Source organism: Hemicordylus capensis, chromosome 2 (assembly GCF_027244095.1).
Source record: "Hemicordylus capensis ecotype Gifberg chromosome 2, rHemCap1.1.pri, whole genome shotgun sequence".
Lineage (NCBI taxonomy): Eukaryota > Metazoa > Chordata > Lepidosauria > Squamata > Cordylidae > Hemicordylus > Hemicordylus capensis.
The window spans coordinates 424038047-424057498 of NC_069658.1; the positions used below are offsets into that span (position 1 = coordinate 424038047).

The following is a 19452-nucleotide window of genomic DNA, read 5'->3' on the forward strand; positions in this document are numbered from 1 at the left end:
TAGTTGATCCACTTCATAGGCCTTTTGCACTCTCTTTAACCTCAGCTGCCTAATGAGCACTTTGTCTTCAGCAGGCAACTGGGGAATAAAGCCCTAAGGAGAGACAAATATAATTAATCACTATAATTATTACTTAATCCAATGGCTCCTCTAATTGCGTTCCTGACTGACAATTAGTAAAAGCAAAGCCCCGCATAATTGCCACGTAACCACTAAACAAACTGTGGAACGGGAAAGGCTGGCAGCTCCCCAAGAAAGAGACACTGGGAGCAGAACAGCAGGCCGAGGCACACAGAGGAAGATTCCAAGACTGCAGTTAGGCAGCCCCTCGGATTTGGGGACATCCCAACAGAACACAGACGTTCCATAGCAATGCTTAACCTCCACCTCCAGATCCGAGGATGGAGGTGTTGGGAGAGGTTGAGGTCTCACCTGCTCTCTAACCCCCTGGATTCCTCCAGGCCTAGCACCAACACCCCACTGCCCTGCTTGCTCCCTCTCTTTTTCTTACAAGTTACTTCTTTCTCTCCACGTTCTCCGCCCTTTCTTGCTGTAGTGCCTGCCTGTTTATGGCAAGAAGAAGAGGAAGAGGAAGAAGAACAAAACAACAACAACAACAACAACAGTGTTTTGCTTGTGGACTGCATCCCCCTCCCTCAAGATGTCAGATTTGACCATCAGCAGCTCTGCTCAGCTAAGTAATTTTCATTCCTCGCTGCCACCACTGCTGCTGCTACAATTACTATTACTTATTTACTTTACTCCTCCTCCTTCTCCTCCTCCTCCACCAACATACTTGGAAGGAATTATACAAAGTAACATAAGCTAAACAGACAAATCCCTACCTCAAAAGAATTGTACACTCTAAGTTTCAACTGTGGGGAAAACAAAAAAGAGGCTGGAGGAGGAGGAGAAACAGAAGAAGAGAAGAGAGGGTAGCAAGGAATGCCGTGCCAAACACAGCTGCACTTAGACTTCATTTCAGTTAGGAGGACTAAAGTGTTGACTAACTTCCTGATAGTAATAAAGTGTAGAGATATCAGCTCATGAATAAATTAGGTTTTTTACAAGTTGTTTTGTTTTTTTAAACCAACCATTGCCTGGAATGTTACCCATGTTCCTTGTGGACTAATTATTGGAACCTTTGCCCCATCAAGACATTTTCTTGGTAAGTTTCCCCTCTGCTGTTCTAGCTTTTCTGCTATGTCTTCTTCAGTTGCAAGGAGGTCAAGGTCACTTGTTTGTGCCTCTTGCAGTGCTGGATGCCATCTAGTTAGGGTGTTTCTGCCCAGGAACTTTCTGCACTTTTGATCTGGGGCTTTCGCTCAACCAGAAGCAGATGAGACTCCCGTGCCAAAAGCACAGTAGAATCTTGGGCAAGCCCTCTTTCAGTTCCGGCCAAAGATAAGTATAAGACAGAAGCAGGAGTCCACTGTACTGGCATCCCTGATTCTCTCAGGAAGACGTAACCTTCAAGGGTACAGGAGGCCAGCCATGTAGTTCAGTGGGAGAGTTAAGCATGTGCTTAATCCTTTGCATTGAAATAAATGACATACTTACAGTTATGCTCTTATGCACACTTACTTGGGAGTAAGTCCCCATGAACACACTGTGACTTATTTCTGAGTAAAATTGCCTAGGATCAGGCAGCAGGGTAGCTAGGGAAGAGGGGGCTCGTGTTTGCTCCTCTCCCTGACGGCCCCTCAGAGTGAGGGAAATAATGAAGAAAATAGGGAGAGGTGGAGCTGGGGGCCCCTCAGGAGCTGGGGGGCCCTGGGTTCTTTGAACCCACCTACTCAATTACAGCTACGTCCCTGGGATCAGGTTGCACCTCTGGCTGGATCACGCCCTTTAATTTTAAACATCAAAGGCTCCAGATGTGATACTTTGCATGAGATGTTCCACTAAAAGTAAAATTTGAGAAAAATCCGCTCTCCAACCTCTATGTGTTTTGGCAAGTGCAGGATCTTTTCTAAAATGTATGTGGCCTGATTTGCAAAATGTAGATCTGTGGGATCTACTTACTTGGGAAAAAGTCCCAATGAACTCAGTAAAACTTGGAGTGCAAGTCTAGACATATTTATCTGGGAGTAAATGCCATTTAACACAGTGGGGCTTACTTCTGAGGAAACGTGCATAGGCTTGCACTAGAAGGCGTGCATGAGATAAGGGTGCTGCACAGCTGACCATGTGGGAATCATGTGAAACTATAGCAAGAAATAAAACCCCAACCCACTTAAAATGGTCAAACTGGTTTGGTGGATTACAGGGGCATACCTATAATAGGGCAAGGGGAGACAGTTGTCTGGGGGCCCACTGCCTGGGGGTGGGGAGAGGCAAGTCACATGACTGATTCCCCCAGCCACGCACCCGCCTGGGCTTCCTTCAGTTGTATCCATCCTCCAAAATTGATGTGAGTGTTAAGACCTGGAGCTACCAGAACAGCATGTCTTTCTCCAGTACCATAATTTACAAAACCTTTAAAAAAATAATTTAGGATTATGTTCTGTTGTGGCACATAGGTTATATATATTGTGGTACATAGGTTATATAAATTTTTACTATGCTTTTTGTTACCCCTATTCAGCCTCATTTAAGATTTCTTTACTTCATGAGCTGAGCATCAGTGGAGGTTTGGGGGGGGGATTTTAAAATCTTGTCTCTGGGCCCACTCCAACCTTGCTACGCCCCTGGTGGATTACCAGCTAATATTTCACAGTAAGCTGAAAATAAGGACACACTTGCAACAACACCCCAATTCTGATTAAGAATAACCACAATAATAAATAAATAGTGGTGGCTGACATGACGCACAAGCCCTCCAGAAACAGGAAGGACTTGTGGCACCTCTGCAGAGAACTAGTGGTTGCACTACAAGCATGGCTGCCATTTCCCCCTTATGGGAAAATGGAAAGAAATGTGGTCATGCTTGTAGCTCAGCCACAGCTCTCAACAGCAGTGCAGCTGCTTCCAGATCCACAGCAGTGGCTGGCGCTACAAGTCTCTCCCAGCTCTGTAAGGCTTGGGCATCATGTCAGACAATCATCACCACTGTCGTCGTCGTCATCATCATCTTCTTCAACATCATCATCGTCGTTGTTGTTGTTGTCGTTGTCAAGTATTTACACAATACTTTTCAGCAAAACAGTTCTCACAGCCACCAGAATAAGATGGTTATCTTTCCCAAAGGACCTGACTCACAGTCTAAAAAGAAAACACAAGGTAGTATAGACACCAGCAACAGCCACTGGAGGGATGCTATGCTGAGCTCATTCGGGACCGTTGCTCTTCTCCTACGAAATATAAAAGAGCCATCGCTTTAAAAGGTACCTCTTTCTCCCTATTAGCTGGTTAATTGGGGATCTTTATCTCAAGGATCACTCCACAGTCCTCCCCACGGCTACCCCCACTTTGATGCACTGCTGGAGGCTCTATTTCACATGCTGTTTTCTGTATGATGTGCAACAGCGTATCCTTCACTGCTTTAAAAGCCTAGAAGGAAGCCGATAACTAGAAAAACATAATGGTCAGACAACAGGTTACCGGCAGTTCAAAACAGGCCTCAGCAGCGGTGGCGGCATTTGAAAAGGCAGGCTGCACCATGCATGGCGCCAGAGTGTTCATGCAGATGCATTTCCATGCATGCGCACGAGAGGCAAGAGCCATCCTCCCACCTCCTCAGAGATTTAGCTTCTCAAGAGTCTGGGGAGGCAGCTGAACCCCGGAGAACTGTAGCACCAGCAACTCAAGCTAGCCAAGCTTCAACATGGACATCCAAAGCAAAAGTGGGGACAAAATAGAAATGGTGGGCAACATCCAGACTAAATTACTCCAGAGTCGCCCTATTAAAAATAAAGCATCCTAAAGAATCACTCCTGAATAGTACGGCTGAGTCTGGATAACGTTCAGTAATTTTCCAGGGTCAGGGGCCAGAAATGAATAGGGACTATTGGGGAGTGTGAGGTCACATCCATTATTCGATCCTGCAGTCACCCCCCAAACTGTCCACTTGGCTCTTGCTTGTGTTATGTGAGGCCTATGATCCACCAAGACTAGCACAATCCACCCAGCCAGGTGCTTTGGCCTACCAGGAGCTTGACAACCCCTCTGTTTTTGCAGCCTCCGGCAGACCCCCTCCCGCAGCAGGCATGCCCCCCACCATACACATGAGCTGCATTTCACATGGTGGGCCACAGTGCTGCAGGTCTGCATAGATATTCCATAGGAAGCGGCCTTATTCTGAGTCAGACCCTTGGTCCACCTAGCTCAGTATGGTCTACACCAGGCCTGCTCAACTTCAGCCCTCCTGCAGATGTTGGCCTACAACTCCCATAATCCCTGGCTATTGGCTACAGTGGCTGGGAATTATGGGAGTTGTGGTCCAAAAACAGCTGGGGGGGGGCCCTAAGTTGAGCAGGCCTGATCTACACGGACTGGCAGTGGCTCGCCAAGCTTCCAGGCAGGAGTTTCTTCCCAGCCCTGCCTGGAGAGGCCACCAGGGATTGAACCTGGGACCTTCTGCACGCCAAGCAGGTGCTCTGCCACTGAGCCACAACCCTTCCTTCCCTCCTGCATTATGCAAGAGACTGGACAGGATGCTGCTAATCCTGATGCAATGGAAGGAAAATTACAGGCAGGCACGTGCCTAGCCCACAGAGGTTTCTTTGGGAACCTTCAGGAGGAACCCTCTGCATTCAAGTCAAGTAGGAACATAAATCATATGCTGAGAAAATGGCAGAGCGAAGGATTACTAAGAAGGGAGGTTGGGGTTTTGGAGGCAGGAGATGGGTGCTTTCCAAGGAACTGCAGCTCCGGCTCCCAGTCCCAGCCCATTCTGCATTCTTTCCCTACTCCTTCCCTATATATATATTCCACCCCGAAGTCAGCAAGAGCATGAAGAACCTGCTATGTGTGGTGGCCTCGTTACTCGAGCCATGAAGAATGAGGCTTGCTCCATGGCCTTTTTCAGGGCAATTGTTGCAGAATTCTTGGCCACCCTGCTCTTTGTCTTCTTGGGGGTGGGCTCTGCCTTAAACTGGCCCTCGGCCGTCCCAAGCATTCTGCAGATTGCCCTGGCCTTTGGCTTGGCCATCGCCACACTGGTGCAGTCAGTGGGCCACGTCAGCGGGGGGCACATCAACCCCGCTGTGACCATGGGCTTCCTTGTGGCACAAAAGATTTCGGTGCTCCGGGCCGTGGCCTATATTGTGGCACAGCTGGTAGGAGCGATAGCTGGAGCAGGGGTGATACACCATCTGACGCCCCCCGAGATCCGAGGAAGCCTGGCCGTCAATGCGGTAAGTGCTGCTGGTACAAGGGGCTGCCACATCTGGAGTGCTGTGTTCCGCTCTGGTCCCTGTATCTCCAAAGCAGTATTCTAGAACTGGAAAAGATCTAGAACAGGGTTTCTTAACCTTGGGCCCCCAGATGTTGTTGGGCGACAACTCCCATCATCCCCAGACATGGCCTTTGTGGCTGAGGATGATGGGAATTGTAGTCCAACAACATCTGGGGGCCCAAGGTTAAGGAACCCTGATCTAGAAGAAGGCAGCCCAAATGATCAGGGGTCTGGAGCATGTTTCTTATGAGAAAACGTTACAGGATTTGGGGCTTATTAGTTCCGAGGGAAAAGGTTACTAAGGAGGAACATGACTGAGAGTTATAAAATTATGCATGATTGGAGAAAGTGGAAAGAGATAAGGTTTTCTTCCTCTTAGGACTCTACTAGAACCAGGGTTCATCCCACAAAACTGGCTGATTAGCAGGAGCTTTAAGACAGATGAAAGCAAGTGCATGGTTAATTTATGGAATGCTTTGCCACAAGAGGTGGTGATGGCCACTAGCATAGATGACTTCAAAAGAGAATGAGACAAATTCATGGAAGCTAAGTCTGTCATGATGGCTACCTGCTACCTCTGGCTTCAGGGCAGCATGCAGCAGAATACCAGTTGCAGGGGAACAATGGTGGGAGAGGGGGAACACGCCATCATCTCCTAGTTGTGGTCTTCCCAGAGGCATCTGGTAGACCATGGTGTGGATCAGAGTGCTGGACTTGGTAGGCCTTGGGCCTGATCCAGCAAGGCCTTTCATGTGTTCTTAATTCTTCTGTGCTTCTGATTTCAAATGTGATGTGCCACCCAAGTCTATGCATATATATCAGAGAGAAGCAATGTTCCCTGTGACAGGGATTCTCAGTTGTTGTTGACTACAACTCCCAGCTTCCCCAGCTGCAATAGCCTTTGGCTGGGGATTATGGGAGTTGTAGTCAACAACATCTGGCAGTTCCTGTTACAGGGAACACTGGAGAGAAGTCTGAGTGAATTCAGTGGGCTTTACTCTTATGTAAGTGCAAGCAGGATTGCGCCACATAAAATTACTTGGAGGATAAGTTATATTCTCCGCTAAGTGGAAAAACCATAGGAGTATTGACTCCACTTTTATGGCCAGTGTCATTCTACTGATCCATCAGTATCATAGCCAATGAATCATTTTGTGACAATGAGTCTTCAGGATCCAACAGTTCATTATATGTGTTGGAGCTGATTCTCTGTGGGTGCTGACACAGAAGTGCTTGTGCTAGAAGGAGCCATAAAGCTTTTTAAAAAACAGTGTGCCAGCCGGCCTTAAATCTGCTGGTGTCCACTACCTTGTCCCCTCCCTCTGACCTGCGAGAGGGAGGTTACGTAAAAGGCTGCTGTGGCACAGCTGCAGCCACAGAGGAAATTCTGTTCAGGGTTTTGGCCTTCCTATAGGGTAGAGGTGGCACTTGTCAGAATAGCAAGTGATTTGCTGATGCTTTCAGATCAGGGGAAAACAGCTGCCCTGCTGGCTAAGTTGGACCTTTCAGCAGCATCTGACACAACTGATTATGAGCTGCTAATTCACTGGCTGGGTACTGGAGATGTCATCAGTTGGAGCGCAGTATCGAGTCAATCAGCGGGTGACAGGTGACTGCTCTTCATTGCCAAGATATAACACATGTGGCATCTCTCAGGGTCCTGTTCTACAGCTATGATGGCCATGATTATCCAGGTCACCATGGTAAGGGTGTTGTGAAGAACCTACCTTCATCCGATCCTTGACTGTGTTCTTTGCTGCACAATTTATATAACCTAATTCAGATTCTGCCCAAGCTGAGATTGTCATGCCAAGGAGGTTTGATGCTTATATTCCTTCTTAGGCTGGAGATGGTCAAATCAGATGAGACAACATGGATTTGGTATTGGATCTCTTTTCTCTTTAAATTTTGGCAAAAAGCAGTTATGTTCGTCTCTCTGATTCAGACCATGACCTCAGTGTTGGGGGAGAATAATCAACCTTTGCCCCGCCTCATGCTATTTTTCCAATGAAAATCCCACCCCCAGCTGATTTTTGACCTGTTAGAGGAAAGAGCAGCTTGGGGAGGATTTTTTGTTGGGGAAATGGCTCAGGGAGAAAGGGCTTACCTGCTTCTCCCTTGGTGCTGCAGTCGCAGTCCAGATCTCCTCTTCCCCTCCTAGGGTACCTGTTTTTTGCCAAAAAGTTAAGAGGGCAGTGGGAATGTGGACACAGATCTCTGTCTTCCTGTCTCGTTTGGCCTAGAACATTGACAGCCGTTGGAAAGGGGGCTGGCTGCTCATGTGTATGCTCATCCCACTTGCATGTTGGTGAAATAGGTTTTGCAGCCTGTTTCAAAAACTTGTGTAGCATCTGCCACAGTCACAGCTGGGGGGGGGGGAAGCAAAATGCAAATACATCATGGGAAGTGAGGCCTTTGCCCAATTACATCAGAGTAAGTCCCATTAAACATAGTGGAACTTATTTCTGAATTAACATGCACAGAACTGCGTTGTGCATCAACCAAATGCCTGCTATTTAATTTTGTTGGTTTGTTAAAAGGTCTCACAGCAGCAACTATTATGGAGAAGAGCCAGTGTCAGGCTCTTCTTTGCATCAAAAATAGGTCATTCCGAAGCCCAGGGGCCTCTGTGATAAAAATCCTTTCTTCTAAGGCCACTGTTCCAATTCCTTGCAGAGGGCATACAAAGACGGGCTGGAGATCACCTGCACAGGCAGATCTACAGGGAGGTAGTCCCTCAGGTGTATGCAAGTCCAGGCAATGAGCTCCAGCAGCGCTTATCCCTCCCTCCCAGCTTGTCCCAAATCTGACAGCAGGGATGGTCACTGGCCTAAGCAACTGTAATCACATTTCACCCACCCACCTACACCAATATGCATCCTTAAAGGAAAGTGTGCTGTCGAGTCAGTTTCAACTCCTGGCAAACACAGAGCCCCATAGTTTCCTTGGTAGAATATAGGAGGGGTTTACCATTGCCATCAGTATGAGATGATGCCTTTCAGCATCTTCCTATTTCTCTACTACTACTACTACTACTACTTCTACTATTTTTATATTTATATGCCGCTCTTCAACAAAATTCTCAAATTTATAGAAAAATAAATAATACATAAAGAAGATGGTCCCCTGTCCCCAAAGGGCTCACAATCTAAAAAGAAACATAAGGTAGACACCAGCAACAGTCACTGGAGGAATGCTGTGCAGGGATTGGATATGCTGCCTGATATAGGTGTTTCCCATAGTCTGGGAAACATAGCAGCGGGGATTCGAACTGGCAGCCTCTGGCTTGATAATCAAGTATTTCCCCACTGTGCTGCCATTAGGTGGCGGTTACAGCCATAGAAAAAATTGAAGACGGCACACTTGGTTTGTAAAGCCCAGAATAGTAGAGATCCTGAGATACGAAATCTACTCCTGTAGCCTCACCCTGGCGCCTGTCTCTACTCAGATCTAAGTGGCTGTTTTGAGAGCCTGTCATCCTGCCTTCTTCAGTGGACAGGTAGCAGTACTTTGGCAGATGTAGCTAACTGTGTGTCATTCTTCATCTTTGTTCCTCCCTTCTGTCCACACTCTTCTTCATTTTCAGGTGCTTTATGGGATGAATGATTTGTTCCCCTTAAGGCAGGGCTTCTCCGACTTCGCCATTTGACCACTGCTGGGAGTTTTAGCCCAGCCGCATCTGCTGGAGACCCAAGTCTGAGAAGCCCTGCCTTAAGAAAAGAGGGAATCTCAGTTTAGGCCACTTGTCACACATGACTGAGGGAGAGCTGCTCCTGCTAAAATTCCCTCTTCTTCTTTAGTCTGTTTTTGCAAAACTTCAAACAGTGAAACTCAAGAAAACAGTCTGAACAGATACAAACTGCTGCTGTACCAAAAATGTCCCCACACTTGCTCAGACTTCTGTGTCGGGTGAAATAAACGGAATCAACTGAAATCAATTCAAGGTGAACTTCCTAGCCATTATGAGGTGTAGGAAACCCCACAGGGAAGCAGCACAGAGACAGGCGTGCATGATAAAATATTGAAGCCCTGATGAAGTTGCTACAGTAGTACTTCTTTTATTAAACATGCAAATGATGAATACATTGTCTTCAGTGATTTAAATTGCTCTGTGTATTCATAGACAGGTTTTCGAACCTGTAGTTGCCGGTATGTTATTTGTATTGGGCTGTTTAGATTGACTACAGCCCTCCGTAATATTTTATAACCATTTTCAATGTAAACCTGCCATTCAGGAGGTCATAAAGCTCCTGCATTTTAACCACCATCGGACATTCCCTCTTCTGCACACGATTCCATGTCCAAGGCCCTTCGTCTCCTCAGATCCAACTCCAAGGCCTCTGGGAATGAGAAACAGGATTCGCAGGTCAGAGGGTATAACTTTCAAGCACACTTATCTCCTCTGTCAAATGCTGGCCACTGTCTGAACGATGGTAAACACTTGCTCAAGTGAATGACCAGACTCTAGATTTCACCTTGGGTGCCGATCCAGCTCTTGTCACTGAAGTACACAGCCATTTGGTCCTGGAGGGGGAAAGCAGGCGTTAGCAGTGACCAGACAGATGAACCCACCTCTAGCTCAGTCAATCAGCAGGCTGGTAGTTAGGCTACATCTGTATGCTAGTGTTTTCTGGTAGACCTGACAGCCCGTTGAATGGCAAGCTATTCCTGGAAATCTACCCTGTGGGGCCAGTTTCTTTTTGTGCACTAAACACTGCTGCAGGTGGATAATTGCTTGTGTTATTACCGCCATGCTTGGCCAAGGCTCAGAGCTTGGCTCTCCCACTCCGCACTTCATCCTGGACTTTCTTCCTCTCTCTCCAGCTGCAAAACAACACACCAGCCGGGCAGGCTGTGGCTGTGGAGCTGATCCTGACCTTCCTTCTGGTCCTGTGTGTCTTTGCCTCGACTGACATCCGCAGAACTGATAATGTGGGCTCCCCAGCATTATCTATCGGGCTGTCAGTCACAAGCGGCCATCTCCTTGGGGTGAGTGTTCTTTCAGCCGTACAGAAGCACTACAGAGGGTTGCATCCTTGGATGACTGACTGCCGTCCATTCCCGCCTTCTTCCAGCAGAGGGTGCTGCAGCAACTGGGGAAAGATTAGAATGCTAGGGGGCGGGGAGGGGGGGAAGCTATTCTCAGCGACTCCAGCTGTGAAGCTTGAGTCACATCATGGAGGATTACTTCACTTTGAGATCCTTGACACACTTTCCCTCCTTTTCTCACTGAGGGCCAATTAACTTAACTGCCCTTCTCCAGTAATATGTGTATGAAGGGATCTTGTGTGTAGGACCATGGACCTGGTCCCTTCATCACCAAAGGACAGCAGCACCATGGCAGCTCCGCGGGAATCATTAGAAGAGCCAGGGAGAAAGAACCAGCCTCTCTTCTCTCTCTCTCTCTCTCTCTCTCACACACACACACACACACACACACACACACCCTTATGCTTGAGTGGGAATTCAAACTGGGCAATGCCAGTCCAGCGTTCTAGCCACGGCATTACAGCGGCACTCAGGCTCCTTATCACTAGGCATTTTCATTCATTCATCCATTCAACATATTTAAAACAACATTAAAACTATTAGAAATCATCAAACCATTAAAACAGTATCTAATTAAAAGCCTGGGTGAACAGATGTGTCTCAACTGCCTGTTAAAAAGTTGTAAAGATGGGGAGGCTCTTCAAGTGCAGCGGGAGCCAAGTGGCGGCCCATGTTCTGCCACCGCTGTGGGGGCCCCTAGCCCCGCCCCCTGCATCTGATGTATGATGCAGGGCAAGTTTAGCCACACCCCCTGCGTCATTCGTCAGATGCTGCGTGGCCCTGTTCGGGAGCTAAATCAGCCAGCGCTGCATTTGCAGAATGGCCAGGAGCAGCTCTCTCTGCCTTTTAAAAGCAGGGACAGTCACTCCGGTCTGCATGGCCCTGTTTGGGAGCGAAATCACACCCCCACATCTGATGTCAGATGCAGGGTGTGTGTCTGGGGCCATGAGGCGTGGCCCCTGATTGGCAGTGGCCCGGGTGCTTTGAACCAGTTCGCCCAATGGTGGCTCCGCCCCATAGGCTCTTATTTCAGCAGGGAGTGTGTTCCAAAGCCTCAGGGCAGCAGCGGAAAAGGCTGTGGCAACTGCAAACAAACCTCTCTGGAAGATCTCAATGGGTGGTGTGGTTCATAGCAAAGGAAGATGTCATTTAATGTCATTTATCCACCTTTATTCTCTTCCAGATCTATTTCACTAATTGCTCCATGAACCCTGCACGGTCCTTTGGCCCTGCCGTCATCATGGGAAACTTCCAGGATCACTGGGTAAGCAGGTCCCTGTGTCTTCCATCTGACACAGCTAGCATTGAGCCTTCAAAATCAGCTTCATTGGGCCAAGAAGCACTTTGGGGAGTTGAAGGACACAAGCAGGCATTCTGTATCCTACCCTCCTCCACAATTTCCCAGCATCCTCCGCCTTAACCTTAGGCCCAGATTTCCAGAGTGCTAAAAATGGGTGTAGGGAATTGCTACATTGCTGCTCGGAGCTGGCATCTGGATGAATGGCCGATGCATTAATTAGATGTATACAAACAAGACTCCATCCGTGTTGGTCTCTGTCTTAATTAAAATCAGTTGCTTATGAAGTACAAGGGCTGAGAGTGATCTATGAGCTACACTTATCTTAGGCCCTGCTTATTCAATCTGTTATCCTGGGATAATCACTCCTGAACTTGCTTCAGCCTCTAATTTGCTTACATGTACAAGTGATGAATTAGAAGCTGGAGTAACGTTAAATAAAACCAGCGAATCCTAGCAAGACCAGGGGCTTTTGGCTCACCTCTCCTTCGTCCTGGGACAAGCAACAGCAGAAATTTTGATAGGTGAAATTCACAACTGCATAGAGAAAGAAACACAATGACGTACAAATATACCAAGACAGCCACCAAGGCAATCCCTTCTAACTGAGCAAACAGGTACCTTTTAAAGTGGTGAATCTCTTCTATTTTTGTAAGGGGAGAGCAACAGGCCCTATCCAACCCCACACAGCATCCCTCCAGTGGCTGTTACTAGGAACATAGGTAGCTGCAGTATACTGAGTCAGACCATTGGTCTATCTAGCTCAGTATTGTCTACACAGACTGGCAGTGGCTTCTCCAAGGCTGCAGGCAGGAGTCTCTTTCAGCCCTATCTTGGAGATGGTGCCAGGGAGTTATTCGCACATGGCTTCCTGCTGCAGGGTAAATGTTGAGTGAAGCCATGTCGAATAACACTTGCGGCATTGAGGGAAGCAGCCCCTCCCCTCTGCTCTCAGATTTGCTTTTGATGCAAGTTCACATGGCATGCCTCTGTGTTTTCCTTCTAGCCAATGGGGGGGGGGAGATTATTAAAGAGCTATATCTGCATTTCTAAAGAGAGTATCCCTCTTATGTTAATGATTCTGCATCAGTGCCTCTCCCTATTTGTGCCAGCATTTTCAGAAAAAGTAGTTTAAAACCAGCATTTTAAAAACCTGGAAATACACCAAGCTAGAATTTGCAAGACAAAGTGTGTGTGGAGTGGGTCCAAGAATCTCGAAGGGACTTTGGGGCTCAGTTGCCAGATTTGGCTTTTTTAAAGCCAAATTTTGGGTTACGGCCCATTTGACTCACGAGTATACCCCTTAGGTTCTGGCCACACTGCTTTTTGGGGTAAGTTTGCCTGGGGTGTGAATGCACACACTCTCTTCCAAAGGAGATTTGGGGTAGAAGCCCTGTCTGTAAAGCCTCCAGGGAGGGAACTTGGAACCTTCTGCCTGCAAGCATGCAGGTGCTCATCTCAAAGCAGCTCTTCCCCTGAGGGGAATGTCTTACAGTGCTTACATGTAGTCTCCCATTCAAATACAAACCAGGGTGGACCCTGCTTAGCACAGAGGACAATTCATTTTTCGCTACTACAAGTCTAGCTCTCCTCCATCTTGCTGGTGTCTGCCTTATGTTTCTTTAGATTGTGAGCCCTTTTGGGACAGGGAATTGACTTATTTTTTATTTATGTTTCTATTATTATTATTATTATTTACATTTTATATCCCACTCTTCCTCCAAGGAGCCCAAAGCACTGTACTACATACTTGAGTTTCTCCTCACAACAACCCTGTGAAGTAGGTTAGGCTGAGAGAGAATTGACTGGCCCAGAGTCACCCAGCAAGTCTCATGGCTGAATGGAGATTTGAACTCTGGTCTCCCCGGTCCTAGTCCAGCACTCTAACCACTACACCACACTGGCTTACTTCTATGTAAATTGCTTTGAGAACTTCTGTTGAAAAGCAGCATATAAATATCCGTAGTAGTAGTAGTAGTAAGGCAGAAGAGATGGGATGGCTGAAGCAACATGAATTTCTTTGTTCTTATAAATGGGGGTTATTAGCTCAGGATAACAAACCTGGGAACCATGATGGTGTAAATATGCCCTCAGTACGTTTTACAAGTCTTAGCTTGGATTCAGCAGCAGGTCCTTCACTATATATTTTTGCTGAAGGGAGAATCATCATCATCGTCATCAAAAATTAATTAATTAATACAACCTGTATTCATAGAGCGCTTGAACAAATATGGTATATAATCTCCCACTGCATCCTGAGAACAGCAGCTGAATTTCAGAGCAAGGAAATGCCAGTGCCAAGAGAGCAGCCTAAAAGAACATCCAACTAATTGTACCAGTGCAGTGAGGAAGAGGCAATATTGAACACCCTCCCCTGCTTCAGGAAGCCCACTGGCTGTGCCCCCTGAAAATGTGTCCTGGAGGCTGTGGAGTAGGGATGTGCGAACCAGTTTGAATTCGAACCAGGGTGGTTTGAAGGTTCAAATTCGAACCGAACCAGCAATCAGGTTCGAGCTGCAGGATCGAATTCGAACTGAACCAGGGAGTGGTTCAATTCGAACCAGTTCTAACCGGTTCAGAAATCCAAAAATTGGTAGGATGGTAGCTGGCACCCAGGGGTACCTGCCACCCAAACCCCAAAGCAATCATACACTTGTACGATTTTTAATGAATTTTTCAAAATTATTTTTATTTTTTTCTCATAGGGTATAATGGGACTAGAACCAGCCCATTATTCCTTATTGTGGAGCACCCATGGGTCCCAACAACCATGCAAACCCCAAAGCAATTCAACACCCCTATGATTTTTTATGAATATTTGAAATATTTTTAATTATTTTTCTCATAGGGAATAATGGGACCCGAACCAGCCCATATCCCCTATTGTGGAGCACCTAGGGGCACAAAATTGGGATGGGTGGTAGACAACCAGGGGTGCCTACAATCCACAAAGTTCCAAGGCAATCAGACACTCCTCTGATTATTGGTGAAATTTAAAATTATTTTGGAATTCCTCATAGAGAATAATGAGGATTGCAGCAAATGTATAGCTTCACGTCGGGGAGAAAGGGGTGTCCTAGAGTGGAGTGTGGTGGGTGGTAGTTCCCAAGGTGGGCAAGGAAGCTATCAGAATTATTTGAAAGGAATTGGGCAAAGGGCTGGTTTTTAAGTGATTTTTGAAGTTTACGCGTCTTTAAGGTTTTTCTCCATAAAGAAACATGGAGGTGTCAGCAAATGTATAGCTTCACGTTGGGGGGAAAAGGGGTGGCCTAGAGCAGAGTGTGGTGGGTGGTAGTGCCCAAGGGGGCCCAGGAAGCTATTAGAATTATTTGAAAGGAATTTGGCAAAGGGCTGGTTTTTAAGTGATTTTTGAAGTTTATGTGTCTTTAAGGTTAGCAGATGAGAGTGGATTCATGGTTTATCATTGAAAATCTTATATGCTACCAAAGAATCTACACTCAGAACACTTCAGAAACAACAAAACCCAGTACCCCATGGGTTAGCAACCCATGGAGGTGGTTGGCACCCTCGCTCTGGGCCACCCCAGCACCCTCCAAGTGCAGTTATGGGGCTGCTGAAACCTGCATTCTTCCCTATGGAGAAAAACCGTAAAGCCACTTGTGGGGTGCTGGGGTGGCCCAGAGTGAGTGGTGGTGTAGTGAACAGAGGGTGTTAACCACCCCTATAGGTTGCATGGGGTACTGGGTTTCGTTGTTTCTGAAGTGTTCTGAGTGTAGATTCTTTGGTAGCATATAAGATTTTCAATGACAAACCATGAATCCACTCTCATCTGCTAACCTTAAAGACACATAAACTTGCTTCTTTATGGAGAGAAACCTTAAAGTTGCGTAAACTTCAAAAATCACTTAAAAATCAGCCTGTTGCCCAATTTCTGCAATCCTCATTATTCTCTATGAGGAATTCCAAAATAATTTTAAAATTCACCAATAATCAGAGGAGTGTCTGATTGCCTTGGAACTTTGTGGATAGTAGGCACCCCTGGTTGTCTACCACCCATCCCAATTTTGTGCCCCTAGGTGCTCCAAAATAGGGGATATGGGCTGGTTCGAGTCCCATTATACCCTATGAAAAAAAAATAAAAATAATTTTGAAAAATTCATTAAAAAAAAATAAATAAAAAATAATAATTTTGAAAAATTCATTAAAAATCGTACGAGTGTACGAGTGCTTTGGGGTTTGGGTGGCAGGTACCCCTGGGTGCCAGCTACCATCCTACCAATTTTTGGATTTCTGAACTGGTTCTAACCGGTTTGAAATTGTTTGAAACTGTTTGAATTCGAACCGAACCAGGGGGAGGTTCGATCAAAACCAAAACCGAACCATCCCCTCCTGGTTCTAACCTGGTACAAATTCGAACCGAACCGGGCAAACCGGTTTTGTCCATATCCCTACTGTGGAGCCCTTGGGGAATATTTTTGGGTGACACAGAGAGGGTTTCCTGGGGAAGAGGAGGGAGTCAGACATTGCTGCTTCCCTGCTTCCCCAGTGCTGTTAGTGGGGAAGGTGTCAGGCTGCTTTCTCGCCGCACCAGTGCATCCTTGCCGGCATTATGCTGATCATCCTGGCAGTATTTAAAGTGACGTTTCCCTCAAGCCAAGACAGATGTGAGGTTTTGGTTGCTGCAGTGGCAGAAGTGAGATGTCCGGAATGTGCTAACTGGATTATATAATTTCTGGCAGGCTACTGCAGCTGCTAATGCGAACTTGTGATTGGAGGAGCTGACTATGGCCATAACATAAGTAATACAACTGATAAGCAGGAATACTGGAGAAGTCTGTGTTAAAGACTATATAGTGATAAGGCCAGGAAGGAGCCACAAGTGCAATGTCCTCTTGAGCTGATTTCTAGTGCTCCACGCTTGGACAGCCAGGCTGGGATGTGGTGGGGGCTGCTCCTGGCAGAACACTGCAGGATCCCTTGGGTCTCATGTTCCTGAACTATATATATATATTTCAGTAGTACTCTTCTTGCCCAAGAGGATGAAGGGCATTTGTGCACCTCCTGTAAGTGAGTCAGGGCTCCATTTGAGTGATTCACTAAAGCCTGGTGGTGGTTGTTTTTTTAAACTCTCCTCCAGATCTTCTGGGTGGGCCCTTTGGCAGGTAGCATCGTCGCCTCCCTGATCTACAACTTCATCCTCGCGCCCGATACAAGGAGCATCCCTGAGAGGATGGACGTTCTGAAAGGGACAGACCAGCCTGAAGATGATTGGGTGGAGAATGACCAGAAGTTCTCAGCGGAACTGGTGGAGAAGTTCTAACACAGCGGGGGTGGGGGGAGGGTCCCAGCCCTCCAGGCTGATCCAGGAGGACACAACCAAACAAAATCATATTCACACCATCCCTTGGGGGCAGACTGATGATCTGCTCCCAACCTCCATCCCACCCCTTCATGTCCCCCAGTATCTCATTAAGGTTTTGTGTTGGTATCAAAACATGCTATCAAGTAAGCTGATGGGTAATCCAAGGAAAGAAGAGGGGTATCCTATGATGTTTGTTGGCTGCATAAGGGCAGAGAAGGCACCGATTGTTACTAAAGTATCTCAGATGTAGATAACAAGCTGGCAATAGAGGTACCCATGGACTCACGGGTAGCTCTCTATTTGATGCATGCCTGTCCTGATTCATGGGGCAGAGGGAGACCCTAAGAAACCCTAAGAAAAGGCCTTCCCTTGCTTGCTTGGGTCCCTCCCTCCCACTGCTGTCTCTGTTCCCCCCCTGCTTCCTTGTGCTCAGAGCAGCCTTCCCTTCTCAGCGTGGGAAGGCTCTTTCTCCACTTCCATGTCCTTCCTCAAGACCCACTTATTTAACATCGTGTTTGCTTCCCCAGCCCAAGCCTCACCTTGATCGCACCTCCAGTATCACCTGATTCACCCAGCCCTGCTACTCATTTGTTCGTCACACTCCGTTCCTTCACGGCTCTGTTGTTAAAGCTGCAATTGTAAGCTTTTGGGGGGGCAGAGATCCTGTCAGTTCTCTGTTCTGTCCAGTGCTTTTAGCATACTGCTGGTGCTAAATAAATGTTTAACACTAATACTAATAATTAATTAATCCCTAACCCTCCCACCCACCCCAAACCCTCAGCATAAGACCTGCAAACAGACAGGTACATAGGGGCGTATCTAGGGTAGGGCAGGAAGGGCACTTGCCCCGGGCACCACTTGAAGGGGGGCGCCATTTCAAAAAATAAAAAAAAATTTAAAAATGGCTGCAGAAAACACAATGGCCAGGCCTCGCAGAGGCCATTTGAGCATGCATGGTGGCCATTTTGTTTTTAGCGGTCATTTTAAAAAAATTTGAAAAATGGCCACGACACATGCTAAAATGGTCCCTGCGAGGCCCTAGAAGCCAGCAGGGGGATGGGAAACCTTTACGGCCCCCCACAACCTTTAGAAAGCCCCCCAAAGGGACTACAGGTATTATTTTCAATTCAATATAATATAAATCACTGTACACCTATTCAGTTTGGCACTATGTACAGAGAATCAGGGCTTGTGAATAACGAGCTGAAGCTTATGAGCTAGGATTGTATTCATTTGCTCTTACTTTGTTTCTTGTGATGAGTGAGTTAAATGTGATGTCTTAATAATATGGCTATTAATGGTGAGTTTGTCTTTGAATCAGTGTGAAACCCTTAATATTAAGGCCCACTGGGAGTTTCTGGCTCTCTTTCTCTCATTTTAACTGTCTTTCTGAAAGACTAGAATATATTCCAAGCAGTGACACAGTTTACTCTGCATATCCTTTAATTATTTCCAGAGTATCTGGGGAGAGTCAAAATCTCCATTTATTTTTAAAACTTATGTAATTGTGATGCTACAATGCATAGTAGAGAATTAGACAGGCACTTCTGTTTAGTTTTCCAAGTACACCTCCACATAGTATTTGGGTATTTCATGAGCCCCCACATACTGAAATTCGTAGTTTTCCAGCATTTTTTTGTCTGGCTACTTCCACTGCTAAATAATTTTTGAAAGATTAAAAGATTAACGAGCTTGACTTGTATTTTTCAGCTGATATCAATCAATCAATTTATTTATTTCAGTCACAGACCAGTTCAATAAGATAAAAACAGATAAAAAATAAGACAAAAACAGCAATAAAAGTTCATTACACCATGTGAGTCCGCATTTGACATATTATATAGCAAAATTTAGCCACTGTATATACAACATCAGAATTTGGATTGGTAAGCAAGTAATTTAAATAAAATTCATCTTGATGACCCGGGAAATTATTCAAAAGCGGGGCTATGAATTTACATCTTACTTCTCTATAATAATCGCAATACAACAGGACATGAGCGGTTGTTTCAATATGGCCAGATCCACATGGACACACTCTAGCTACATGACGTGCCTGCGAATCTTCCGAATAGGACCGCTGTAGGTAGATTATCAGCTGATATTATGGTAACGTTATCTGAAAGATGGGTGTCAGATGTTTGGACAGGGGGCGCAATTTCAGTGCTTGCCCTAGGCGCTATTTTCCCTAGATACGCCACTGCAGGTACATATGGACCAACTATGCTAGACCTGGAGCTGCACTGCACCTCACAACCCCTGTGGGAAGCAGACCCTCCAACCCCAGCAGAATATTCCGGAGTCTGGAGCTCCCTCCTTTTCAGAGGAGCTTCTGTTCCTACTGTCATCATGGCCCTGCTCTGAAATCTGATTGGTCTCTCACGCAGTAGTGAGTGGGGCCTTTGACCTCCTTAACCCCAGCAACTGCAAGAGCTTGTGGGAGAT

The 19452-nt window shown here is 46.5% G+C and overlaps 1 protein-coding gene across 1 annotated transcript; it reads left to right on the forward strand.

Moving 5' to 3' along the window:
• The first annotated feature begins 4934 nt into the window (after window positions 1–4934).
• On the forward strand, window positions 4935–18703 carry LOC128344498 (aquaporin-2-like). The gene is made up of 4 exons (XM_053294706.1): window positions 4935–5297; window positions 10163–10327; window positions 11571–11651; window positions 16783–18703. Exons 1-4 carry the CDS (start codon window positions 4935–4937, stop codon window positions 16963–16965), a joined length of 792 nt encoding a protein of 263 aa, XP_053150681.1. The 3' UTR covers window positions 16966–18703.
• Window positions 18704–19452: the final 749 nt, after the last annotated feature.

What these genes read in the sequence shown, in the direction of transcription:
- LOC128344498 (XM_053294706.1), top strand. Translation starts at nt 4,935, where the DNA reads ATGAAGAATGAGGCTTGCTCCATGGCCTTTTTCAGGGCAATTGTTGCA. An exon ending in GAAGCCTGGCCGTCAATGCG is followed by an intron (nt 5,298 to 10,162) that starts GTAAGTGCTGCT and finishes CTCTCTCTCCAG; the next exon opens with CTGCAAAACAACACACCAGC. An exon ending in CAAGCGGCCATCTCCTTGGG is followed by an intron (nt 10,328 to 11,570) that starts GTGAGTGTTCTT and finishes ATTCTCTTCCAG; the next exon opens with ATCTATTTCACTAATTGCTC.